The sequence below is a fragment of the Molothrus aeneus genome, chromosome 1, assembly GCF_037042795.1.
Source record: "Molothrus aeneus isolate 106 chromosome 1, BPBGC_Maene_1.0, whole genome shotgun sequence".
NCBI classification, from domain to species: domain Eukaryota; kingdom Metazoa; phylum Chordata; class Aves; order Passeriformes; family Icteridae; genus Molothrus; species Molothrus aeneus.
Genome location: NC_089646.1, coordinates 67,484,936 through 67,507,629, shown reverse-complemented (window position 1 = coordinate 67,507,629; position 22,694 = coordinate 67,484,936). Strand labels below are relative to the sequence as shown.

General features: G+C 43.0%; 1 protein-coding gene across 1 annotated transcript in view; it reads left to right on the top strand.

The window, feature by feature from the left end:
* Positions 1-17,370: 17,370 nt before the first annotated feature.
* The window catches only part of RREB1 (ras responsive element binding protein 1), a 62,193-nt gene continuing 56,869 nt past the window's right edge, over positions 17,371-22,694 (top strand). Inside the window, exons 1-2 of the mRNA XM_066545347.1 lie at positions 17,371-17,499; positions 21,903-21,992. Of these exons, the coding sequence (XP_066401444.1) occupies positions 17,386-17,499; positions 21,903-21,992 (204 nt within the window). The 5' untranslated portion in view covers positions 17,371-17,385. The remainder of the gene's footprint in view (positions 17,500-21,902; positions 21,993-22,694) is intronic.

Below are 22,694 nucleotides of genomic sequence, written 5' to 3'. Positions count from 1 at the left end.
TTATGGCAGAGATGCTGCAAGTGAGCTCTGAGTTGGAGACGAGGGAGGGAGGGGGGAGCGGGAGGAGGGAGTCTGGAGATGGAGCCGGTTGTGGGTTCGTTCCACTACATCTTTTCATCTTTCCCTGGTACTGCAGCACCGCAGGAGTAGAGTTACCGACAACATTCTTGCTCAGGTCTCTCATCTCTCACTCAAATAGAGGGTGTAATTTGACTATGTCTCAGCTCCCATGTGTGAAGGCTGTTGATGAAACTGTATGTATGTGCATTTTTAAGTACAAACAAAAACCAAACACAGACAAACACAAATCTCAATTCAGATCTGTTCCATGATCCTGGATCACCATGTGGTTGTTCAAACTCTAGAACTGGCATGAGGCCGGAGGGAGAACACGTGGCCAGAGCTGTGGGGTAAAGTAAGGACTGGCAGTCTGTCCTTCTGAATGACAGCTGTGGCTTACATCAGGTTAAATCAGTCTGTACGCTGCAGGCTGAGGCAAAGCAGAACGGACTAAAAGCAGGTTTTCACTTCTAGCCTTGAGTTTCCTGCAATCCTGCATCAGCTTGTGGGGGTGCATGTATTTCTGCATCCCAGCTGCCATGGAAAATGAGAGACATCTTCTTACAGGACGGTTCTCACAGTCAGTATTTACTGAAGTTTTCCTGATTCGAATGGCCGTGTCCACAGCTCTCATGGATAGATTGTGAATCTGGATTTTTACCTCCTGCTTCTCCATTCCTATCATCTATTTCTGGCTGCTCACAGGTTAACAGTGAGGCCTGCTGGGCTGCTTAATGGGTGGCCTGGTGCTGCCTTTGGGCTGATGCAAATAATGTCTATTGGCCAAGGTTATCTCCTCCTGACCTTGTAGCCAGACTTCAGCCTCCCGTTGGCACGGTAATTGTGAAAAGGAGGGCTTCTGAAAGAATTCCTGTAGGCTGGAATATCCTTTCTGGTTTTGTGAAAACCGTGGAGTTTTTTCATCACTGCTCTGGATGGCAAAGGAAAGCGCCTTAATGTTAAGTTTGCAAATTCAGAGAAGTTTGTTATACACAACCTTTAGAAAAAAGATTCCTTTTTTTCTAAAATCCACAGTGGAGACTATAAATTTAGTATGGCAGGAGGCTGCTGTACTCAATCCACTTTTGCTGCTGTACTTTCTTGGTTGCTTGCTCACTGCACGCTGTTAGATTGCTGTACAGGACACATGGCATCTGATTTCTTCCTAGCTGTAGCCTTTTGTACCGAAATGTCTTTTACCTTGGTTGCAGTTGGTTCAGTTTACAGGACTAAATGTGTTTGCATGCTTTTGGGATGAACATGGACTTCTGTTACCTACGTAATGGAGTGAGGCAGAGGGATTAGTGGGGAAAATGGGGAGAGAGGGAGGAGTTGAATGGGGTTTCTTTTCTTTTCTGGAGTCAGGAGACTCCTCCCGTAGCAGAGAGGGAGCATAGTACATGGAACCTGAAGACCTTTAAAGTACATGCTGAAATGGATGCTGGGAAGATACAGTACAGTGCTTGGGCACAACTCCAAGGCTCCCAAGGCAAGTAATATTTAAACAAGCTGAACAGCCCCTTTCGGCAAGCAGCAGGAAATCCAGCACTGAGCTTTGTGTTGTTGCATGGTCAGCAGAAGATAAAAGCTCAGGCTATGCAGCTGGGGTTCCCTCCTATCACTGGATGGCAAACTGTTAAAAAAAGATAAAAGAGCAGAAAAGGACAGGGGGTCGCCTAATTGAAAAGCATTCCTTCATATTTTAAGCCATCGAAGTACTTTGAAATACATTGAGCCTGATGTAAGTCAGGAACAGCCATATTGGGGTGTGTTGGAGCTTTTACATTGGTTGGCAAAAGATGAATTTGTCCCTCTGCTTCATCAGAGATAAAGATTTAACATGGGTAGGACTGTGATATGCGTAGGTGCCTCACCACAAGCCCCACAGCAGGCAGGAGCTTCCCAGAGATTTTTTTTGGGAGCAAGGCATGTAATGGTGGGTCTGCTGCTGACTTGGGGTCTCATTCTAAAATTCAATCTGCATTCAGCCATGTATAGCCTTTCCAGGACCCACTTTCTGCAGCTCATCCTTGGTTAGGAACTATTTTAACAATGAGGAAGAGAATTTAATTGAATGAGATTGCTAGTTCAAATCTTCTAATCAGTATTTACTGTATTCCTCCCCTCCGTTCCTCCTCCTTTTTTCCTGCATCACAGCACTAGTGTCTTGGGAAAAAACTAGCTTCAGAGCATTTGTTACCAATTTAGCATCAAGTACGTGCTCAAATTTGGGATTTCTGAGATCTGTGTGTGCCATATGTAGGCAAAATGTAGTACTTGCAAGTTCCAGTAGAAGGGAATAAACACAAATTTGCAGTTCTGCAGATAGTGTTTCTTTAATCTAATGAGACTTACATTTGTGCAGCCTTTTTGTTTTGGTTAGACGGTTAACCGTCCTCCCTGGGGTGCCTAATTGCTTATCATGAACTAATCAGTCCCCTGGGTATATGAAGGGATGAAACACTGCCAAGATAGAGCCTGTGACTTCCCCAGAGGTGTGATAACCCTCCCAATTACCCCACCCTTCAGGGAGCTTGCTTACTGCTGTTTTAAAGACCTTGTTACATCAGAAATTGTCCATGTTTGGAGATTTTAGCAAGTTTAAAGGGGTGTATTTACTGAGACTCTTTTGAACCTGTAAGCTGTCATATTTTTTTATGTCAAATTTATATTGAATATTGTTTCAAGTTTGGTGTGAAAACGCTGAACATGTTTCTGCTTATGAAAGTGCCTACCTTCATAACCCCCATGGCATGCCAGACCCTAAGAGATAAGGAAAGCGCCAGTTTCTGTCTTCAGCTCTTACTAGATAGGGATGGCAAAATCTTCTAGCTTCAGAAACCCCATTTTGAAGTTCACATGAAGAAATGAATGAAACAAATCTGGTGGTAACTCTTTTCTAATTTTTGGTAGAATGATAGTTGCATGTTACTATGTGTGAAATGAGTGGGTAGATTAGGAAAAGTTTTTACCTTACTGTAAAAAAATAATTCATTTAACTAGTGGTTTTGCTTGCATTCTCCTTTCAGTTTCCTGTTTTAACTCATTCATAATATATAATACATGCTTGTCTGCTGTACAGGTTGAGGTAGCTACTGATTGCCTGAATTCTTCTCTTGTATCTTTTTGTATTGAATGGTTGAGTTCCATGAGACATATAAAACTTACTACAAAGAAGTGGAAGTGGAAAACAGCTCCTGCTATTTAGCATCTGAGTGAAAATATGAGTTCTTGTGTTGAGCTTTCTTTGTCCTTTACTTTTGCTCTGAATGAACACGATTTTTGTGTGAAATTTGGAGGATTGAATCTCTCAGTTGGGTAGAAATAACAGTTTGTTCCTTGAAAGAGTTATAACGTAATCAATTAATAATATCAGGGTTTTTTTTAATTTTGCGGTTCTTTTAAAATACTTAAGGTTTTTTTCACTTCTGGCTGTATATTCTAAGTGACCTTAGCAATATCGATGTAAATAAAAATATTGTTATAGTGTACATTGGCTTAAAACTTTAAAGGAAGGCAGTTTCATACTTAGAATTAAAAGAAGGTGGCTGTGTGGGGATGTATGTTTATGTGCCTGAGAAAATGTAAATGTGGAAGCATCACTCCTCAAAAGAAGTGTGACTTTCAGTATCATAGGTCTGATGATGATATTTCAATGTTGCTTTGCTATATGTGCATATTTGAAAGTGATTAGTCAAGTTTCCACTGCAGACTCTTGCTGTCCTCTTGCAGAAATTGGGGTAGGTGCACAGGCCACTTGATCACTTTTGTTGCTGTTTGTTCATTTTTCTCTGTTTGCAACTACTACTTTATCCAGAATTGGATTGAACCTGTACATAGTTCATACGAGTTTGTTTCAGGCTAATGCTTTTGTTAAATATTTATCAATGGAGTCAGAAGAAGGAAATTAATTTCCCTTTTCATATGTGAATTGTTTCAAGAATTGTCTGTATCATCTGTTTCATGGAAAAGTGTGAAGCACTAGCAGTAGAATTGGATTTTTGGAAGGAGAGGGTGGTTTTGGACTAGCAGCAGACGTTTTTGGCTCGAGGAATAGCAACTTGAAACTTCACTTACTGAAGAAACCTGTTCACAATTTTGTCTGTTCTTTTTTTTTTTTTCCCCAGCGTTCCTGAAATAAACTTCCTGCAATTCTTTGCAGTGTGCAGGTGTCCAGACTCCCCTTTACTCATGGTCGCCTGTGAAACCCGTCAGGCAACTGAAGGCTGTACCTAAAATTCTGCTGGCAGTGCAGCACACTGCAGGGGCCTTGATATAGTTACGGTGGACACCTTGTGCAGCAGCCACAGCTGTAGCATCCCCTCGTAGTCCGAACAACTGAGTATTGCTGTCCAGGAGTCTGCACGTGTGGAGGACTGCCTGGAGTAGAAAAAGGAAAGCTGCAGAGATTGTAAGCTGCTGCTTGATCCGTGTGGCTGTTGTGCCGAGGAACATCAAAACTTTGCTGGATGGATCCGACAGCTCGTTGCAAAGTAGAGGGTCAGTCCTGCTGCTTATTTGCAGTTATTAACCTTAGTGGATTTTAATTTTTTTTTTATTTCCTTTGGTTTTATGTTTTTCTCTGTATGCCTAAGAGGATTGTGGCCTTGCAACCAGAATGCTCATGTTCAGGAAACTTAAGGCTGTTCCTACTGAAGGGCTTTGAAGATCAGCAGGCATTTCCTCCAGGGTTTACAGCATTGTTGGAGGAAACATTCCTTGCAGAAGTCTTCAGGCCTATCCGCCCGACTTTGGTCATTTCTTACCTCACCAGCACGTGGATTATGCTGTTTGCAGACTGTCTAAGCTGCACGATGACCTTCATGGATTCCTCATGAGCTTTTACAAGGCCAGGCCAGTGTACTTTGTGAAATCCTTTAGAAATGCCTGCTAGGCTTTTAAAGTCCCAGAGCATAGACTATAGTACAAGGAACTCAGAAGGTCAGCAGCTGGATATGGTTGTGGATGAAGGGGGATGTGTGTGTGTGTGTGTGTGTGTGTGTATGCAGTTCTTGTTTTGAAAACACATATTTTTTCAGGTCAGATAGAGATATATTGTTCCTGAGAAGGCTTCTTGTACTCTCTGATAAAGCTGAGTGACTTCTGAATTCCATGAGAAATTGATGAACCAAGATCCCTGTGCCCTTTCTTTGCATGTGTGTTGCACATTCATTTTGATGAACAGATGCTGTTTCATTTTGTCAGTGTGCTGGAAGCACCTCCCACAGGTTACTTGCACTGCATCTACTTCAAAATAGAAAGAAAACTCATACTGAAGAGTACCACTGGCAAGTAGCTCTGCTGTTTAAAATTTTTTAGGTGGCTTTCCTGTATGAATCTCAGCTTGGAGAGTCTTGCCAGCACTATCTATTGTTGTAATTAATTTACCTAACTAAACCAAGAAAGAAACCTTGTATTTCAGAATTTAGAGCTCTGTAAACAAGCCCAAAGGCTACTGGCCAGTGGGTGTAAGCCAGTGGGTGTGCTCACAAAACCTGTGGCACCTTGTTCATAGGTGGTGGGAGAGAGCTATTTTTCTGAAGGCTGGATTTCTCCCTCACCTGGACGGAGCAATAAACCTCAGTCTGATTGATCTTTGGTGCTTTAGCATCTGTGGCAAATACATATCTAGAATAACCCCCTGTAAAATTTAAACCACTAGTTTGTATCTTTTAATTCTGGCTCACAGTATCAGGACAATGTCAGCTGATGGTTGTCTGTGCTTAATATCACATGGAGATTATGTAGCTGGTTTATATCTGTTCCTGGTCCTTAGCACACTGTAGGAGTTGGTTGGCTTGAGATCTGCTTGTGCCTCTTATGGTGGGGGGCAGATGTTGGCTTTGGCTTGTGGGCCTGCAGAGTCTGCTTGGCGTGAAGATACAATCTCAGAAGGAGTGCTACCAGTTATCTTGCTCATGAAAAGCTGGGTAGGCCCTTGGGATATTGCAGCTGGAGGCTGACATTACAAGTGCCTCCTAGCATGGGTGGGAGAGGGAGGGCTGTACAGCATGCTTCTGAGTCTCTTTGCTCCAGCATCTCTCTCTCTCTCCTCCCTGTGGGCTGTGCTTTCCCTCTGAAAAGCTCAAGCTAAAACTCCCTAATTTAAAAATGTATTTCAGGGGAAGAGGGTAGGGATATGATTTCTGTTTCTGAACTTTTAAAATTATCTTGGTTATAGATTGTTGTTCTTGTTGTTGTTTGGAGGATGTGATAGGAGGAATAGTTTCTGTGCTGACCAGAAACAGAATACAGGAAGATATGATGTTAACAAGGTGGGGGAGAAAAGGAGGTGTTTGTTTAGAAAAAGCCTAGTCACTAAAGCCTGTGGGGCAGAGGAACCCTGCTGATAACACAGATGAAACGGTCTGCCTCTTTCCTAACTTTAGAGGAGTGGAGCTTTGTAATAAATGGCTGCCATGTGGCAGCTGTCTGCCAGCTTCGTGAGCCTGGCAGTAGTTAATCCTGTCAGCAAGTCATGCTCCCTGGAAAAGAGCAGTGAGAAGAGCTTCAAACTCTTGAATCATTCTATCTTCAAAATATTTACATGTTAAGTCTGCTTAAAACAAGTTTGGTAATTTGATGTAGGTTTCCATCTTTAAGTAACATTAAAGTGCAGCTGTGTTGGCTTTTAAATAAAATGTTAGAAACATGCTGAGATATTGCAATTTTTTTCTCTCTTTAAAAAAGTCATTTTAGTTTTAGAAGGTATATTTTCCAGAGTACAAAATGTACTGCGTAGAGAAGGGACACTGTGTTGCTATCCCTGTATGTTAAAAAATTACAGGTTGAGCATTTGAGATCATGGTTATCCTGAAAAGCTTGAGGCTTTAAAATTAATCTGTTCATTTCAGTTTGCTTTTTGTATTTTGCTGAGCATGTAATGTTTTTGTCCTTTTTCCAAAAATCAAAAAACTAGAACTTTGGCTTTAAAAATTTGAGATTTTGTGCAGTAATGTAGCACCATCAGATTTTACAGGCTCATGATAAAATCTTAATGGTTGACAACACTACCACCAGGAAATGGGTTTAAATCCCTGTAATTTCTACTTTTTCTTTTCTCATTTTGCTGCGTTATCTTGTGAAGCACAAAATGTTTTGGCAAGCTACCTGGTACAGTGCTCCAAGCAGAGCGTGCGCTGGCATCTCCTGCAAAGACAGTGTGGTTGGGCTGCAAAGGATGAGTTGGGAGCTCTGCAATAAGCAAAATGATGCTCTCCCCCTTGGGCTTGCCTGTGTTTGCTAGCATATGGATGCAGTTAGAGTGGTGAAACACCATGTGGGACATAGCTACCACAAGAGGAGTTTTTTCCTGGTCTCTAGCTTATCCTATTTTCAGAATGATTTTTGTAAAGTTGCCTGTGCATTCAGTTCCTCTGTGAAACTCTTCAAATACTCATCTTGGAGGAAGAGAATTGCAACCAGAGCAGCGCACAAGAAGCAGGGCACTAGCACAGAAGATTTTCTGTGTCTTCCTCAGTGTGATTCATCCTGCCTCTGTAATCCCTGCTGAACCCGTCCTGCACACACACGCAGCTCTGGCTACATGTGAAGAGCGAGTGTGAGGGGGTGAAATGTTTGCTTGTTTCTCCCTCCCGAGATTTGCTTTAAACCTTCACCTTGAGTGCTGGCTCCGAAGCTGCCCTTGGCTGAGCTGCTGGCCATCAGGGTGAGGGACAGAGATGGACACAGGGACAGGCCCTCCCTCCCTCCCTCCCTCCCTCCCTCCCTCCCGGCCTCCCTCCCTCCCGGCCTCCCCAACAGCTGCAGGCACCAATTGCCAGGGAGCAGCCCGGCCGCATGGTTTCGTGGCTGTCTTCCTCTCGTTACTAATGTGCCTGCTTGTTTCCGTGATGCTGTGCAGAGGAACAACCAGACGGATTGTCTCCTCTCGGGGTGGGTGCCCAGGCATCTGCACAGCCAGTTGGTATGGCACAGGAGCCCCTGTTTTTTCAGTGACACCAGGGGCTATTGATGGCAGGCTGGGGCTGTGCTGCTGCTGCTGCACAGATGCTTGCTCTTGGCCCACCTTAAAAGGACAAGATATCCCGTGGTTTAGACTGGCCATATATTGTTGAGGATGTCAGCATCTCCGTCACAGCTACCCAGCTGAGCCCAGTCCCTCCTCGCCTGCCGTGCGTGCCTGCAGCCTCTCCTCAGTCAGAGAGAGGGGTGCTGTAACTCAGAGTAATTGAAAGGGGGGGGGGGGTCCTCTTTTCTTCTCTGTTACTCAGAAGTGTTTTCCATCTGACTCTCCTAGTGCAGTGCATCTAGCTCACCCATTGGGCTCTCCGACAAGTATCTCATTTCCTCAGCACAGTCTTGCTTAGGCACACAGGTGATGGGACATTAACCTATAGCTCTCCCCACATCCCCTCCAGGATTTTAGGTCAAGTGGGTTTGTCAAGGTAGCGTGAAAAGGAAGAAATCCTCCAAGCAACAAACATAAAAAGCTACATTTTGATTGTTTCCTCATTTTGCAATCCCCTCTTCCTTGTCTGAGATGGCAGCAGCAGCAGGCGATGAGGTTTTGTCTCCCAGGGCTATGCTTCCCTAGGATTGCTCCCCTCAAACAGGTGCATCTCTCTTTCCTCAGCCTGTTGGGCATGGACACAGGCACGGTGGGGTTGCCCACTCATCCTTGCTTCAGCTTCCCCCTGCCCTTCTGCTCTCTTGCCTCGCCCTGGGCTCCTTCAGGATGTTTGGGCAGTGGTTTTGGCAGGCAGTGTGATGCCACTTGCCTGACCTGTCCTGCCTTTGCAAGATACTTCCATTCCGCCTTCAGGGCCTTGCTCCAGTCTCTGGCTCTGCTCTGGAGTCCCACCCTCTCCCACACCATCTTCCAAGGCTGTCCCCTTGGCTAGTGGGATGTAAGCCAGCCCTGGCCCAAGTGAAAGATGCAGCAGCTGGACTAGGGAAGACTGGTAGTGTGGGGAGAGACCCCAGGCCGTGTCCCAAGGAGTGTTGCCCTGCTACAGCCAGTGCCAGCTCAGGGGAGACTCAAAGGGACTTTCTCGTGTCGCCACTTCAGCTAAGGCAAATAAACTGGAGTTAAAGCCAAGAAACACATTGACTTCCTGGAACTCTGCGAGCCGTCCGCACAGCTGTCCCCACTCCCTGAACACATGCAAAGCAGAGCTTATAAGGACAGACAGTATTGCTTTTGTGTCCTTCCTCAGCCAGTGGGGAGGGCGCAGGGGAGGGGATGTGCTGGGTAAAGCCCAAGGCCTGTCTTGTTCCATGTTCCCCCTACGTTGTCGTGATTCCCAGTGCTTGGGGGAAGCCAGACTCCCTTTCCACTGGCCTCCTCACAGCTGTGGAGGCAGGCAAGGATGAGGATGGAGGAGTGTTTGCAGTTGTCAACATGGGAAGGAATGGATGGATGTCTGCTTAGAGCCACTTGTTTTACTCTCCTGTTGCCCTGACTTTTTTTGTTGCCTAAATGTGGGGTTCATGGTCCCAGGTTTATTAAGCTGTCTTCAAATCTCAGTATCCTTTTTGCTTGAGCAAACTCTTCAAAGCTACCTGCAGTTTTGTGACAAAGGCTTCCTGGAGGGTCAGGTACTCACCAACAAGCTGATACAAACAGCAGAAATGAGGAGCAGCTCACAGATATGTCTTTGGTCAGGGGAAAGAGCGCTAAGATATTAGAAAAGTCTCAAAATTCAGCAGCAGCTGCTGATCCTAAGTGCAGCCGTAGGTTATTGCAGTTCTTGCAGTGCTGTGTGTTCTGTGTGGCACTCTTGTCCCCAAAGAGAGCAGTGCTGGTCAGGAACTCAGTGCAAGCTCAGATCAGACTCTATGAGGTGATTACCAAGTGTGCTGGGCTTTCCTGTTGGGAGCCAGGGGGCCTTCAGGTTTCACTTTCGCTTCACTCTTAGTGCAGGAGCAGATTTTGCCTGAGTTCTCTTTTCTGGCCTAGCACGACCACAGGCTCCTGTGTGAGGGCTGTTCCCACAGCACACAGCACTTGCAAAAGGTGCAGACGTGGCTCCCCTCTTCAAGTTAGCAAATGGAGCACAGAGCCAAAAGGATGGGCATGAATTCATTTTGTATTAAAGCTGCCCAGTAGCTGTGCGCATTGCTGTAAACCAGTTGGACTGTAAAGGTGATTTTTACCCAGGAAACCCCTGCTTTGCTAGTATAGTGTCTCATTGTTATATTAGTACAACTTCCTTGTTTCCAGTGTATTGCACCGATGTAATGCCAGAGTATCGTGGTGATTCAGTGCTGTTCACTAAAGGCATTACCTAAGTTCAAAATCTGCTAGGATTTTGGAGAGAAGCTTCTGGTCATCTGAGCCAAAGTCCTGAGGAGCATTACTAGTCCATAAGTCACCAAAAAGGGATTTTCAAAAGCTACATAAAAACTGAACGCACACATATATCCCGTTGTGCTTGCAAGGAAATAAAGCAGGAGGAGTAAATATGTTTGAATATTTAAAATTTAGCCTAACTGTTAGGTGTTATAGCAACAGCATGCAAAATAGTCTGGAAATAGTCTGGGATCATCTTGTTCTTGTTTAGCGCTTCTTCCCCTGTCCCGCTCCCACCAGAAGATTGTCCAGAACTCAGTTTTAAGGCATGTCCATGAGCATGTGGTTCACTTGTTTATTCCATGTCTGGGTGTATCTGTCTGTATACAAGTTAGACATATGGATGTTGTAGACTCACATGGTTATTTCAAGAGGCAAAATATTGTACCTGCACTAACACAGGTAAAATGATTGTTTCACTAATAGCTCAGAGTTTATAGAAAGAGTCTGTCTTCTTTGATGCTCAGAGAGTACCCTTCAATAGATGTTACTCCTTTTGGTTGTTGGTTTTGTGTTTGGTTTTGGGTTTTTTTTTGTAGAGGAAAATGTTACTTACAGGAGCAAGTTCAAAAGCTTTGGGGTAGCATTCTTAGTTTTTACTGTTAAGTGAAAGAGCAGCCCCCAGATACTGTGGTGCTACTCTCTTTCTTTCTGTGCTTGTCTTCCTTTTCCCATGGGCTGCCCTGTAGTGGTGCTCCAGCAGTGGTGATGGTGAGGTGACGCTCCCAGTGTAATTTTCTAGTGCTGGGGTGCAGAGTCAGCACCAGCACTTCAGTAGCAAGGGCAGAGTTGGTATTAAAAAAGGTCAGTTGGGAAAACTTTGTTCATTTGGTTTTCCTTTGCCTTGAGGCAGTGCTTTGAATAGTGTTAGCTCTTTTTTCTTCCCACACGATGCCTTTTCACCCTTTTTCCTTCCTGCCAGCTTTGACAGAAAGTTATGTTCAAAAGGTAGTGCGGGTGATAGCGCGCATCACTTTTGGGGTGGGAGTGACCATTTGTGCTTGGGAGCGTTTGTGCTCTGGGAGTAAAATCCTCTCCTCTGTGTAGAAGCTTAGTAGGAGACCAGTGCATCAGAAGCAGTTTGGAGTGCAGTGTAGCGATTCTTAGGTATTATAATCTCAAGGGTAAACAGTAAACTTTGTTTATTCAAATGCGATATCTCTCTTTGAAGTTCTGTTCTTGTCCAAATTTGTATACTAGCAGGTCTGGCCTTCATTTAAATGATCCTTGGGGTTTTTTTCATGCCACTTAGAACAAAAAACAGTGGGAAAGCCTTGACTAAGCTAATAGTGTTGCTAAGATGGAAATGATGAAGAAGGCTCAGGATTCCTGTTTGGACCTCATGGGAAAAAGTAGTTTGAAATGCATGGTGGGGGGGGCTGCACGTTGCTAAACCTGTCATTTCTTTTCCCTGTTTCTTCTCCCCCACTGTGTTCTTTACTAAATACTACAGTATGTTTAATGAAACCAATAAAACTATTTGGCCAAGAGTGTTAATCTTTCCCTGGCCCAATTAGTGCATGGCTTCTACTTTTAACATTGATGTGGATTTTTTTCGGAAGGCAGAACAATAAGCAGCTTTGTGCTGTGTGTACCAGGTTTTCCCCCTTCTTGCCTGTATTGTGCGTTTCTTCCTATCTATTCCAAAGGGAGAGCTCATGTGCAAAGCCAGTGGAGCAATCTGGAACAGAGACTTGTACCAGCTCCCAGGGGCCAGGACGTGCTGCTCTGTGCTTGTGTAGCTGCCTCTCAGTTGCAAGTCAAGTGACTGTGACTCTGAAGACTCATCATTTTTTCTCCTTTCTTCTTCCTTCTCCTGTGGCCTGTGTTCTCCTTTTTGCTTCATCCATGATGCTCTTCACCAGAAGGCGAGACAGCTGTAGCTATTTAGAGTTGTCTTAAAACAAACAAAAAACCCCAAATAAATAGACATAAGCAAAGTGGGGGGAGTAACTGTTGATCGGTTCAGCTTTAACATACAGTGGAGTCACACTTTATCCCAAAGGAGGAAATAGGTCTAGCAAGTGTCTTCCTGTACAGACTGAATGGGAAGCAACAAGGTGGTGGATTTTTTTTTTGTAAGCTCTGCTTTTGCAGTTTCTCTGCCATTAGCTGGCTGTGTGGGGCATCAGGGGCGAACCACTGTCAGAAGCAGGAGCTATAGGCCCCTCAGGGCTCTCTGTGGGATGGAAGTTGCCCCAGTTTCAAGTTGTCAGCAACCTCATCAAGTGGAAGGAACACATTTCTGCAGAAAAGACAGAGGTCTCTTGGTGTGGCCGTGCAGAGAGGGCTGCATTGTCTTGTTTGGTCCTGTCCCCCCTACCATTTGTCAGCACTCTTGCTTAGTCACTTGCTCTCTGCTTTTCCTCCTTTTCACACAGGATGAATGTGACACTGGGGGGTTTCTTCAAAGTAGAAGATGACTTGAATGCTTGTGACCACTTCCCTGTTTCCTAGAGGCTTTGGTCCGATGTTGAATGTAACCTGAGGCTGCACTGTTTCTCAGCTTATTTCCTGTTTATCCTTTTTCCTGGAGGTCTTTGTTTTCTTTTGGGGAGAGGGAGGAAGGAGGCTCTGTCAGCACAACCTCTACACTGGGGCATTTGGTGTGAGCTGGGAGGGTTTACAGTCCCGAAGGCAGTATGGCATAGGGCATCTGTGCTGGTTGCTGCCTGTCTGATTCCCTGAGTTTCATAGGTGCTGTAGAAGAAAATCCCAACACTTCCCCATCCTCAGTGATGCAGTTTTTTAAAGAGGAAAAAAAAAAAGCAAAACAAAAAACCAACCAGCCCAAAGCAAAAAAAAAAAAAACAAAAACAAAAAAATCCAAAAACCAACCAAAAAACAACCAAAAACAAGGCTGCAAGAGAAATCTCTCAGTATGTTCCTGCCTGAAGGCACTCTGCCACGGGTTTTCCCACAGGAAGGAGTGATTTGGCCCAGCGTTCTTATTGTTTCTATATCCTATTGCAAATAGAAAGTTATGCTTCTGAAATTGGTGTGTGCTGCTCATGCAGTTGTCTTTGTTTTGGTGGTGCATTTTTGTTTCATGCAAGAGAATGGAAAATACATAGGTAAATAAAAGCATGCAGCAGCAGTTCAGTTGTGATCTCTAGACTGCTTTCAAAATTGAAAATTTTTAATATGCAGAAAATGGTTTTAAGGACAAGATCTCTGACTAAATATATTCCTTGCCTTTGGAGGAAAATATTTGGATTCAGAAAAGAAAAATAACTGTTGGCTCATGGAAACTATAAAAGGCTGTAATAGTATAATACATAGTTTTCCTTGTGAAAAAAAACAGAGAGCAAGGTAGCAGGTTTGTATGAAACAGTAGGTAGGGTTTTTTACTGTGCATATATGCCTGCCTGTTCCACAGGCTCTCTCTGGAAAGTGCATTTCCCATTTTCCATGTTGCTAAAAGCAACACTAGGAATTCTGGCTGTAGTTCTCTGGGAAGCAACTAAGCTGTCTTTAAGTTACCTTGGCAAACACAGGAGTCTTCACAGTTACACAATAGATTTTCTTCCAGGATGTATCAGTGGTGACATTAATGTGCTTAGGTATTGAATGAAAGAGGAATGAATATGTGTATTTTGGAAGGAATTGTGTATTTTGTTTATTTAGGGGTTTTGTAAGGACTAAAGCACTTACTTTTTGTAACAGAAATACTTCAAAATAGTTCAAACTGGTCCTTATTTTTGGTAGTGCTAAGTAGAGGGAGCAAGCAGTTTTAGATTTAGGCCAGTCTTGAAAATAATTCTGTTGCTTATTTTATTCAAAAGTAAGTCAGCTACCACATAAGTGATTGAAATAAGATGGGGGCAGGGGGGAAAGAAATAATTATGTTGCTCTTGAATGAGATGGACCTTTTTTAAAAAAAAACAAAATAACAGTAAAGTTACAACAGTTAAAGCAAAGCCAAACAAATAAATGGCTCCCATAATTACTAGAGGAAACACAGAAGGATGGGTGCTTGGCCTCATTTTGGAGCAAGAAATCCCTGTGTCACAGGGATCACTAGTATTTTCTTAACAGAAAAGTACAAAAATAATTAGGGAGAAGTTATTTTGAGTTGTTCAGGTTAGTCTGTTTTTCTGGTTTTGAAAGTGCAGATGGAAGGCAGTGTTTGTTAAGAGGTTGATGTTTTCCTGAGCCTTGCACTACCTGGGCTTAGTCAGGTCCCAGGTTTTGTCTCTAGGCTGCATCTGTGTGCCGCTCCTTAGAAGGTTGGCACCTAAATGTAGGAAGGTTGAATCCACTGCTGTGTCTGGCATGGTGTGAAATGAGGAACCACTTGGCACAAGGTGGGCCCTTTCTTTTTGCCTGTCTGTTCTTGGGCACTCCAAATTGTTGACAGTTGGGGTAACACAGTCATTGATTGTTTTCAAATGCTGTTCAAACAGCATTTGAAAATGTGTTGCATGGCTGATTTGCATGTTATCCTTGAGAATGTCATTTTTTTAAAAGGAAGAAACCCTCTTAACTGTGGTTTGAAGGCAATTGTCTCTGTTCCCTTGATAAAAGGAAAACCTGTATTGAGCTTACTGGTTGTGATTTGTAAATCTGAGATGATGAAATGTCCACGGTGTGTTTGTTTTCATAATGAAATAAACATTTTGCTTTTAAGGTTATAAAGGTGTATTTCTCTGTTAAAAACCTATCAGTAGTTTTCCATTTTACAAATAACCTTTTCCAGAGGCTATAGCCATGAGTGCTGTAGGCAGACAACTGTTTCTCATGTGTTGATCATTCCCCATCACTTCTAAAAATGATGTTTAACTGCCCTGTCATTCTCCAGAGAGAACAGGCACCCTTCCTTAAACCCCAATGATAACATGATAAGTTTGTGGTTTCAGAAAGGGGTGTGGAAGAATTCTCTTGGTACATACAATGGTTACTTACATCTTCAGCTTGTGTGGGAACCTTGGGCAGTGGATGTGAGGAATGTGCCAAATGGTCCCAGAGACCTCTGTAGTAATTTTACCACTGCTAGAAGGAAGAAGGTGGCCACCATGAATTCATGTACTGGAGTAAATGGTAGTCTTCCAAGGAGAGAGAAGGGGAGCAGTGCATGTATGAAATTGAATCACCTAAATTCTCTAGGTGCAGAATATTCTTCCAGCTTCTCAATCAAATGTCACAACTGTCAGTGACATGCTAGCTTGCTCCCTCTTCCTCCATTTTTTGCTGCCTTAATGCTGCAGACTAAGCTGGTGGGGGTTTCTTTATTTGCCCAGGTTTTGCCCCTGGTGGAAGCAGCAGCATCTCCCAGCTCAGTGCCAGGGCACTCATGAGAGTGGGTGCTTGGCTGCACTGGTACTGCTGGAGTGCTTCTGTCATCAGACCTATCTGATAGTCAGGGGAGCCCTCAAAACAAAGGGCAGTAGTCTTACTTTCCTAAAATGGCTTCCATAAAAGCTTACTCTCTTTCTCTTCTTTTCTTCTCCCTCATGTAGTGCTAGAGGGTGCTGCTGAAGAAGAGGCTGAAGAGCCAGACGCAACTGTACATACTACACTAAGTGAGGAGACCAGCACCCCTGAAGAGAGCCACAGTCAATCAGGGGGGAAAGATGAAGGTAATTGGTTCAACTAGCTCTGCGACTCTATAAATTAGAGCATTGATTAAGAATGTAGAAACATTTCTCACCCATCCATACACCTTGTTGTGTGAAGAGTATAAGATATGTTGAGCAGAAGCACTGGTGCATACATTTCTTTTCCCATCCCTAACTTTTATCTGTCTGAAAAGTATAAAATAGGTTGAACAGAAGCATGGGCACATAAATTCTCAGCTACCACTGCAGGCTTCCAAACAAAGATTTTCTTGGCTCACAGTAACTTGGCACCACATAACTTAGCCTCAAAAAACCACCTGTTTATAATCCTCAAACTTATGTTCCAAAGACAGTATTATGCAGAGATCAAGTGTTCACAGACAAACGTGTTCCTCCTTGTTCACCCTCACATACTCTTCTGTTGCAGTGCCTTTCTCACAACACATATTAAGATTCTGTGCTTTCTACCAGCGGTGACAGAGCAGTAGACTTACAGGGTCTTCCTGTTTCTTAGGGAAACTTCTTGTAGGGAAAAGGAGTGTCTAATTTGAAAGCCTCTTCCATTTCAAACCTGTAAAGAAGAAAATAGAAGGCCTTTCCTGTGTGTTTGACATGTCTGTTTGTTAAGAAACCAGAGACTCGATTTTAGGTGTATTGGAGATAGAAGCATCCCTGCTGCTTACAGCATGTGATGGAGAAGTTTGAACCTCGACAGCTTTAGCTGTGACATTAGTCATGTATGTAACACATATTCTCCATGGACTACTATGGCTTGGCATACCAAAATCACATATGTGCCATCTGTGGCAGTAAAGAGGCAATATGGGGGATACAGGGTTTTGTTTTGGTTGGTTTTTTGCTACTTTAGCTTATTCTGTATACAGAGCTGGTTTAAACCATGCTTAAAAGGGAACCCAGTACCCTACACTGTGTTACTAATGCCTTAATTGTGCAGTCCTGTTTAAAACACATACCTGCTTGAATGATTGCTGCTTGCCAGAGTGTGCATTCATCAGTACTGCTCTTCTAGTTCATGGTGATCACAAGGTACCACAAATAATTCCATTTCACAGCAAGAGAATATAAAGTAAATCACTCTATAAGCTCCATATTGAATTAAGGTTGAAAACGAAGAAAATGGGAATGTCCTTTGAGAAAAATGTACACTTTGTCCTATGCATTCCAATATGAGAATCTTGTCCTGCTACAAGAACTCCACTTACTATGGCCTGTTGCCTGTGCTCCATGATGATCCAGCAGAGCGTGATGTGAGTTACAGGCAGCTGAAAATACTGTGGGTTGTTTGGGGTTTTTTTTAAGATAGCCTAGGAACTCCTATGTGTGTTTTTGTTTTTAATTCCAGAGAAGCAGCTGGAAAGCTTAAACAGCTATAAGGTATCACCAAGTTCCCCAAACAGTTTGGACGGAGCAGACTTGTCCTCCATTGACGCCATGATGTCAGCAGTGATGAATGTGGGGAAGATTGCTGAAAACGGTGGGAATTCTCAAAATGTCAAATCCCCCTCAAAGTCTCCTGCACCAAATCGGATTGGCAGGAGGAACCAGGTACATAAACCCAAATGCAGGGAGGGCAAAGGGGAGACAAGCAGCAGCCTGGAAAATGATAAGATGTAATTTATGTTTCTTTGACTGTTTGTCTTTTTTCCCCTCAGCAGTTGTTTCTTGCCCCTGCCATTGTTCCTCTCTGTATGTTTTCTGGTATCTCTCCAGACCATAACTTAGAAAACTGGGAATGAGAAGGGTCCACATGCTTGGACTGACACATAAAAAATATTTGAGCATAAGCTCCAATGCCATGCAATGTTGAGCTGGTCTAGCAGATGCCCCTAGCAGCAACAAAGTCACCTAAGAATTGCCATTTTGTCCTGCTGCATCCTTTCTTCAGGCTCTTGCATTCACATAATCTCATGAGGTGTGTAGCTGCCCCATGGATTCAAGTAATTTATGGTTAAAGATGGCTCTGAAACAAAATATTCATCAGGATGCTCAGTTCATATGTGTAGTGTAAGGTGCCCTTAACTTCCTTGTTAATAAAAGCCTGAAGAGCTAGTGCAGAATGCCTTGTATGAATTTTGCAGAGTAAATATATGTAGCTTTTATCGGGTTTTTTCCATTTACCCGTTGATGGCACCAGGTGGTAGCAATATTGATCTAAATAGTGAAAGGAGAGAGTCGTATCAGTTAAGCTGTAGTTATTTATATCCATGTTTTTTCTCCTGCTGAGCCAAGCTCCACCAAAGAAGGTGCTGTAGAATATCAAAAAAAAACCCCAAATCCCTATGGGGATTTGACTTTAGAGCTTGAGGTGAAGCACACAGACTTTGTAAATGAATCAGGATGTAACAGGGACCAGAAAGGTTGAGAGGCGTGACTCATGTGATGTTCCTATAGTAGTTTATTAATAGCTTGCTGAGTAGCTGCCCAGTTGACAGACTTATGACTTGTCTTGGATTTTTTAGCATGAAAGGAGTTAAAAGCCATTAGCTGTAGATGCACATCCTTAAATGAGGAATGGGCAGTATACAGACAGCTGTGTTTGTGGGATTCTCTTGATTAGCACCTGGCTCTGAGGTGTATTTACAATGTTCTCACTTAGGGGCTGCTCTGGTTCCTTGATTTCATCATGTGAAGTGAGGCACTGCAGTCCAGACCAGTCTCAGGGCAGTGCTGTTACACAGCTGTCCACCAGTACACCATGTGGTCTGGCTTCAGGGAAGTTTATTAGCGTTGGTGACCTTTATTCCACCTGGTATTTCGGTGGGCATCGAATCAAAGGAAGCTCTAGAGTAAATGTGACAGGATTAAGAGGGATTTTTACAGCATAAAAATAAACAAATACATCGAAAACATAGTAAATTGCCTATTTGTCTTTAGGCTGAAAGATTGTTAAAGCCAGAGGGGCAAATGGCTACATTACTGAGAAAATAGAAGTGAGATGTGAAATACTAAGCGGGTATCAATCTTGTTAGCAGGCTCTAATACAGCAAATTTCCACTTCCAGCTAGTAGAATGAAAGCACTGAATTGTTTTAGTATGTAGCAATGCAGGGACCTCAGATTCTGGTCAGAATATGCCCCTTATTATAATTTCAAGGATAGTAACAGCTGATTTTCTGGGTCTGACTGCTGTTTCCCACGAGTTGGCAGTGAAACATTTTGCCCTGAACCTTTGTCCCAAAGTCTATGGTTCTCTTTATAATGCTGACTTTATCTTGGCTGCCATCTACCCATAGTCTAAAAAGCATGTTCTCACATCAACCTGCATATATGTTAACTTCTCATGCTTTGCTCTTGATGAAAATAAAAAACGTAACAGAGGTGTTTTTTGGGCTGGAGAAAAACAGACAGACTTAAAGCACAGCTCCAAAAGCATTTGCCATCAGTTGAATGCAGAGCAGTTGTGCCAGATTGACTTACTAAAGGGAGACTAGCTGACAAATGAGCTGCTAATTTTATCTTTCAGTTCAAGAACTGTGTTTTCACCAACTTGGCTCTGGTGGGGTAGCTGAATGCTGTGTTTTAAATTGGTGAATGGGGGTACTCTTACAGTAGGGATGCTAATGTTTTTTGGTCTGGATTGGGTTAGTCAACGGATTTGCTTGAGCTGTGTTACGGTATGCAGCTTGTAGCCTGTCTGACCACTGGAGAAAGTTTGGGTTTTGGTTAATAATAAACCCCAGATTCAATACTAATCAGCTCTGGCTGAGCTATAGTGTGTTTCTGATCTTTGCTTCAAGGTGAACTAGTAATTACTCTGTCTTCTGTTAATTTGCTGATTTGAAGAGAAGGCAGTCTGGAAAGTAGGCTTTGAAATCATCAAGTGCATCATGTAGAACTGCAGCACTCGTTTAAAGAGGAGGGGGACAAAAAACCAGAAGGGGGTTGATAATTTTTCAGAAATAGCCTGGGGATTAAGCATCATCTAAACTGTCAGCACGTATGCAGGGATTTTCCTCACAGCACAGTGTGTTTGTGCTCTGTCTTGAGCCAGCTTTTAACAGGATGCAGTATAATTGGAGCTGAACGTTACTCCACGGTCGGGTTGCATGTAGTAAAATTAAAGTTGTATTAGTAGGATGGAATGAATGTTTGTGAATGACACGTTTGTATATAAAAAATTGGGGGAGGGGCACTGAGATAATGCATTTTAATTTTCTTTAAGTGTTCAGACTTCATAATGGCAGCCTTTCTTGCTTTCTTTCTAATGTTTTGCAAGTGCTAGTACATTAGACCTTGGCCTGTATGTGTGGCCTACAGTGATTACCTTTGGGATGTAGAGGTTGGAAAAACATGTACAAGCAAAAGAATGGGGAGGAGTGGGAGAACCTAATCCTTTCATTTTAGAAACAAAGTCTCAAGACTTGTTTTCTTCAGAACAAATGGTAACAGCTCTTCATCCATGTCCACAGATCACAGAAGTTATTGCAAAATTATTATGGCCCTGTTTTTGAAAACAAAATATAATATGGGTACTCTCTAGAATGGTTCCCCAAATCATGCAGGAGGGAATATTGCTCTTAATGAGACATAAAAAAGAACTTTCTCTAACTCTGTGTCAGCATCTCACCGTCCTAATGTGGCAGCGAATTTGTCACAGAGACTTGGGTTAGTCATTCACAATGTTCTTTGTGAGTGCTTGTGTCTGACAGCCTGGAAATGGTTGCTTCTGAGTTGATGACTTTGGAATATCACTGGGGAAAGAGAATGTGGAGAGAGGAAATGCATAGACACACTCATATCCATCAGCTTGCAGCTAAAGAAGGGCTGAAAATGGGTTCTGTTTTTTGCTTGTTTTCAAGCTTTTACTAATGATACTTAAGACAACCGCAAAGAACTTCAATGAAAATGTCACTTGGCATAAAAATTATGCTTTCCCACTGGTCGTGCAGAGATGGTTTTTGCACTGTCTTGTCACTAGAGGTGTGCATCATTCTAATTGAAAACTGAGGTTTAATTTTGAGTGCCAAATCATCTTCCTTTTAATATACAGGCGTTGGTGCATAAGCCATGCCTGGCTTCTGGTGAGGTTGTGAAAATGCCCTTTACATCATCCAGTAGCCATCCTTGTGGACAAATTGCGGCAAACAGCTTTGGTTCCTGCAAGTGTATCATTTCATCCTTGGCTGGAAGAGTGGTGGCTTTGCTCTGTGTCTCAAGGGCATACTTAAATCAGGTTTAGCTCTCCGGGTCGGCTTCATTGTTTGTACTGTGGTTTGACGATCAACTCCTGATTCTCACCTGGGCAGAGAATGATGGGGTTCATAATGGGTTTTTTTGGAGTCACGTACACTCCTGCATTGTCACCTCTTTCTTGCTATGATCTCATCAGATCTTGCGAGCTTCAGAAGGGTGGGGCCTGGCTGGTGTGCCTGGATGGGATGCTTCCAGCAGAAACACAGGATGCTGAAGGAAATGGTGCTGATGATTCAGTAAATGCCACTCTTCCTTCTGAGTCAGCCATGGAGAACATGCAGCTCCTACAAAAGGGCACCAAGATAGTGCTTTGCCATCAAGATGAGGTGGAAAATCTGAAGTTCTGACAACTTGTGCTATTAAAAATCTTCGGGAAAAATAATGATGTTTGCCCATGTATTCTGATGATGTTCCAGGAATTATTTTCTAGTCAGCTAAATTCCTTCTGGCAGTTCGAGCTCCTTGCAATTGCCTTCACTTCCTGTCCTAAATTACTACTGCTGAGTATCTGTGTGCTGTTAAAACAGCTGCTGTACTTCTGTGATAGTTAAAATGGCCCCTGTTTATAAATTCAGAAGTTTCTGAAACTTGCTTGAGGGATCTATCACTTGATAAATGTATAAATGTGAGTTATTCTTTTAGCAGTGGCCTTTTGCACTTGGGATGGATTATGTTTTTCCATCTTCATCACTGACAGGTTTCTAGTCCTTTTACATTGATATTCCTTCTGATTGTTTTGTTCTCTTTTGTCCACAGGAAACAAAAGAAGAGAAGTCTTCCTATACCTGTCCTCTGTGTGAAAAGATTTGCACTACACAGCACCAGCTAACTATGCACATTCGTCAGGTATGCAGATACCAGCTCTTGGTTTCTTACTTTTATTAAGAGTGTTTCCTTTGCCAGGTTGCATTTTGCAGTGGTGTAAAACAGTTCCATATGCAAACCAATGAAATGCTTCCATTGTTTCACTTTTATTTTAGCCTTCTCTTGCATTTTCTTCAAAAAGCACACCCCACAAACCTAACCCTGAGGTGGGTAATTTTCCTCCCTTCCTTGCCTGGCATTCCACCCCCCCCCTCCCCCCAGTGGCTCAAACAAGGATGTGTGTCCTGTTCTGCATTGCTTAAGGTGTCCCAAAGATCCGGAAAACCACTTCCATCATGAGGCCTAAGTCCTGTTTTATTATCCTGTTTGAGTACAGATCTTTTTACTGGTCATGCAAATTAAGAAGCAGGAAGACATAATTTTTAAATCAACTCAGTGTAGAAGAGACTCTCAGTCTTGAGAGGCTTTTTTTTTTCTTTTTTTTTACTGGATAGTGCACTTTTTTGTCATCTACAGGCCTGTTCTTGCTCCTCCTGAAATATATGCATACTTAATAAGGAGGTTTGCCCTTTTCTCTAGCAGAAGGTTCTGCTTTGGATGCTAAGGTGTGGTTGATGACTGGCTTCACTAGATACTTATTACTTCAGTTTTTCCTCCTGTACTGCAACTGTTACTTAGTTATTTTTTTCTTACTCTCCTGGTGTTTTTTGGGGAGTTTTTTGT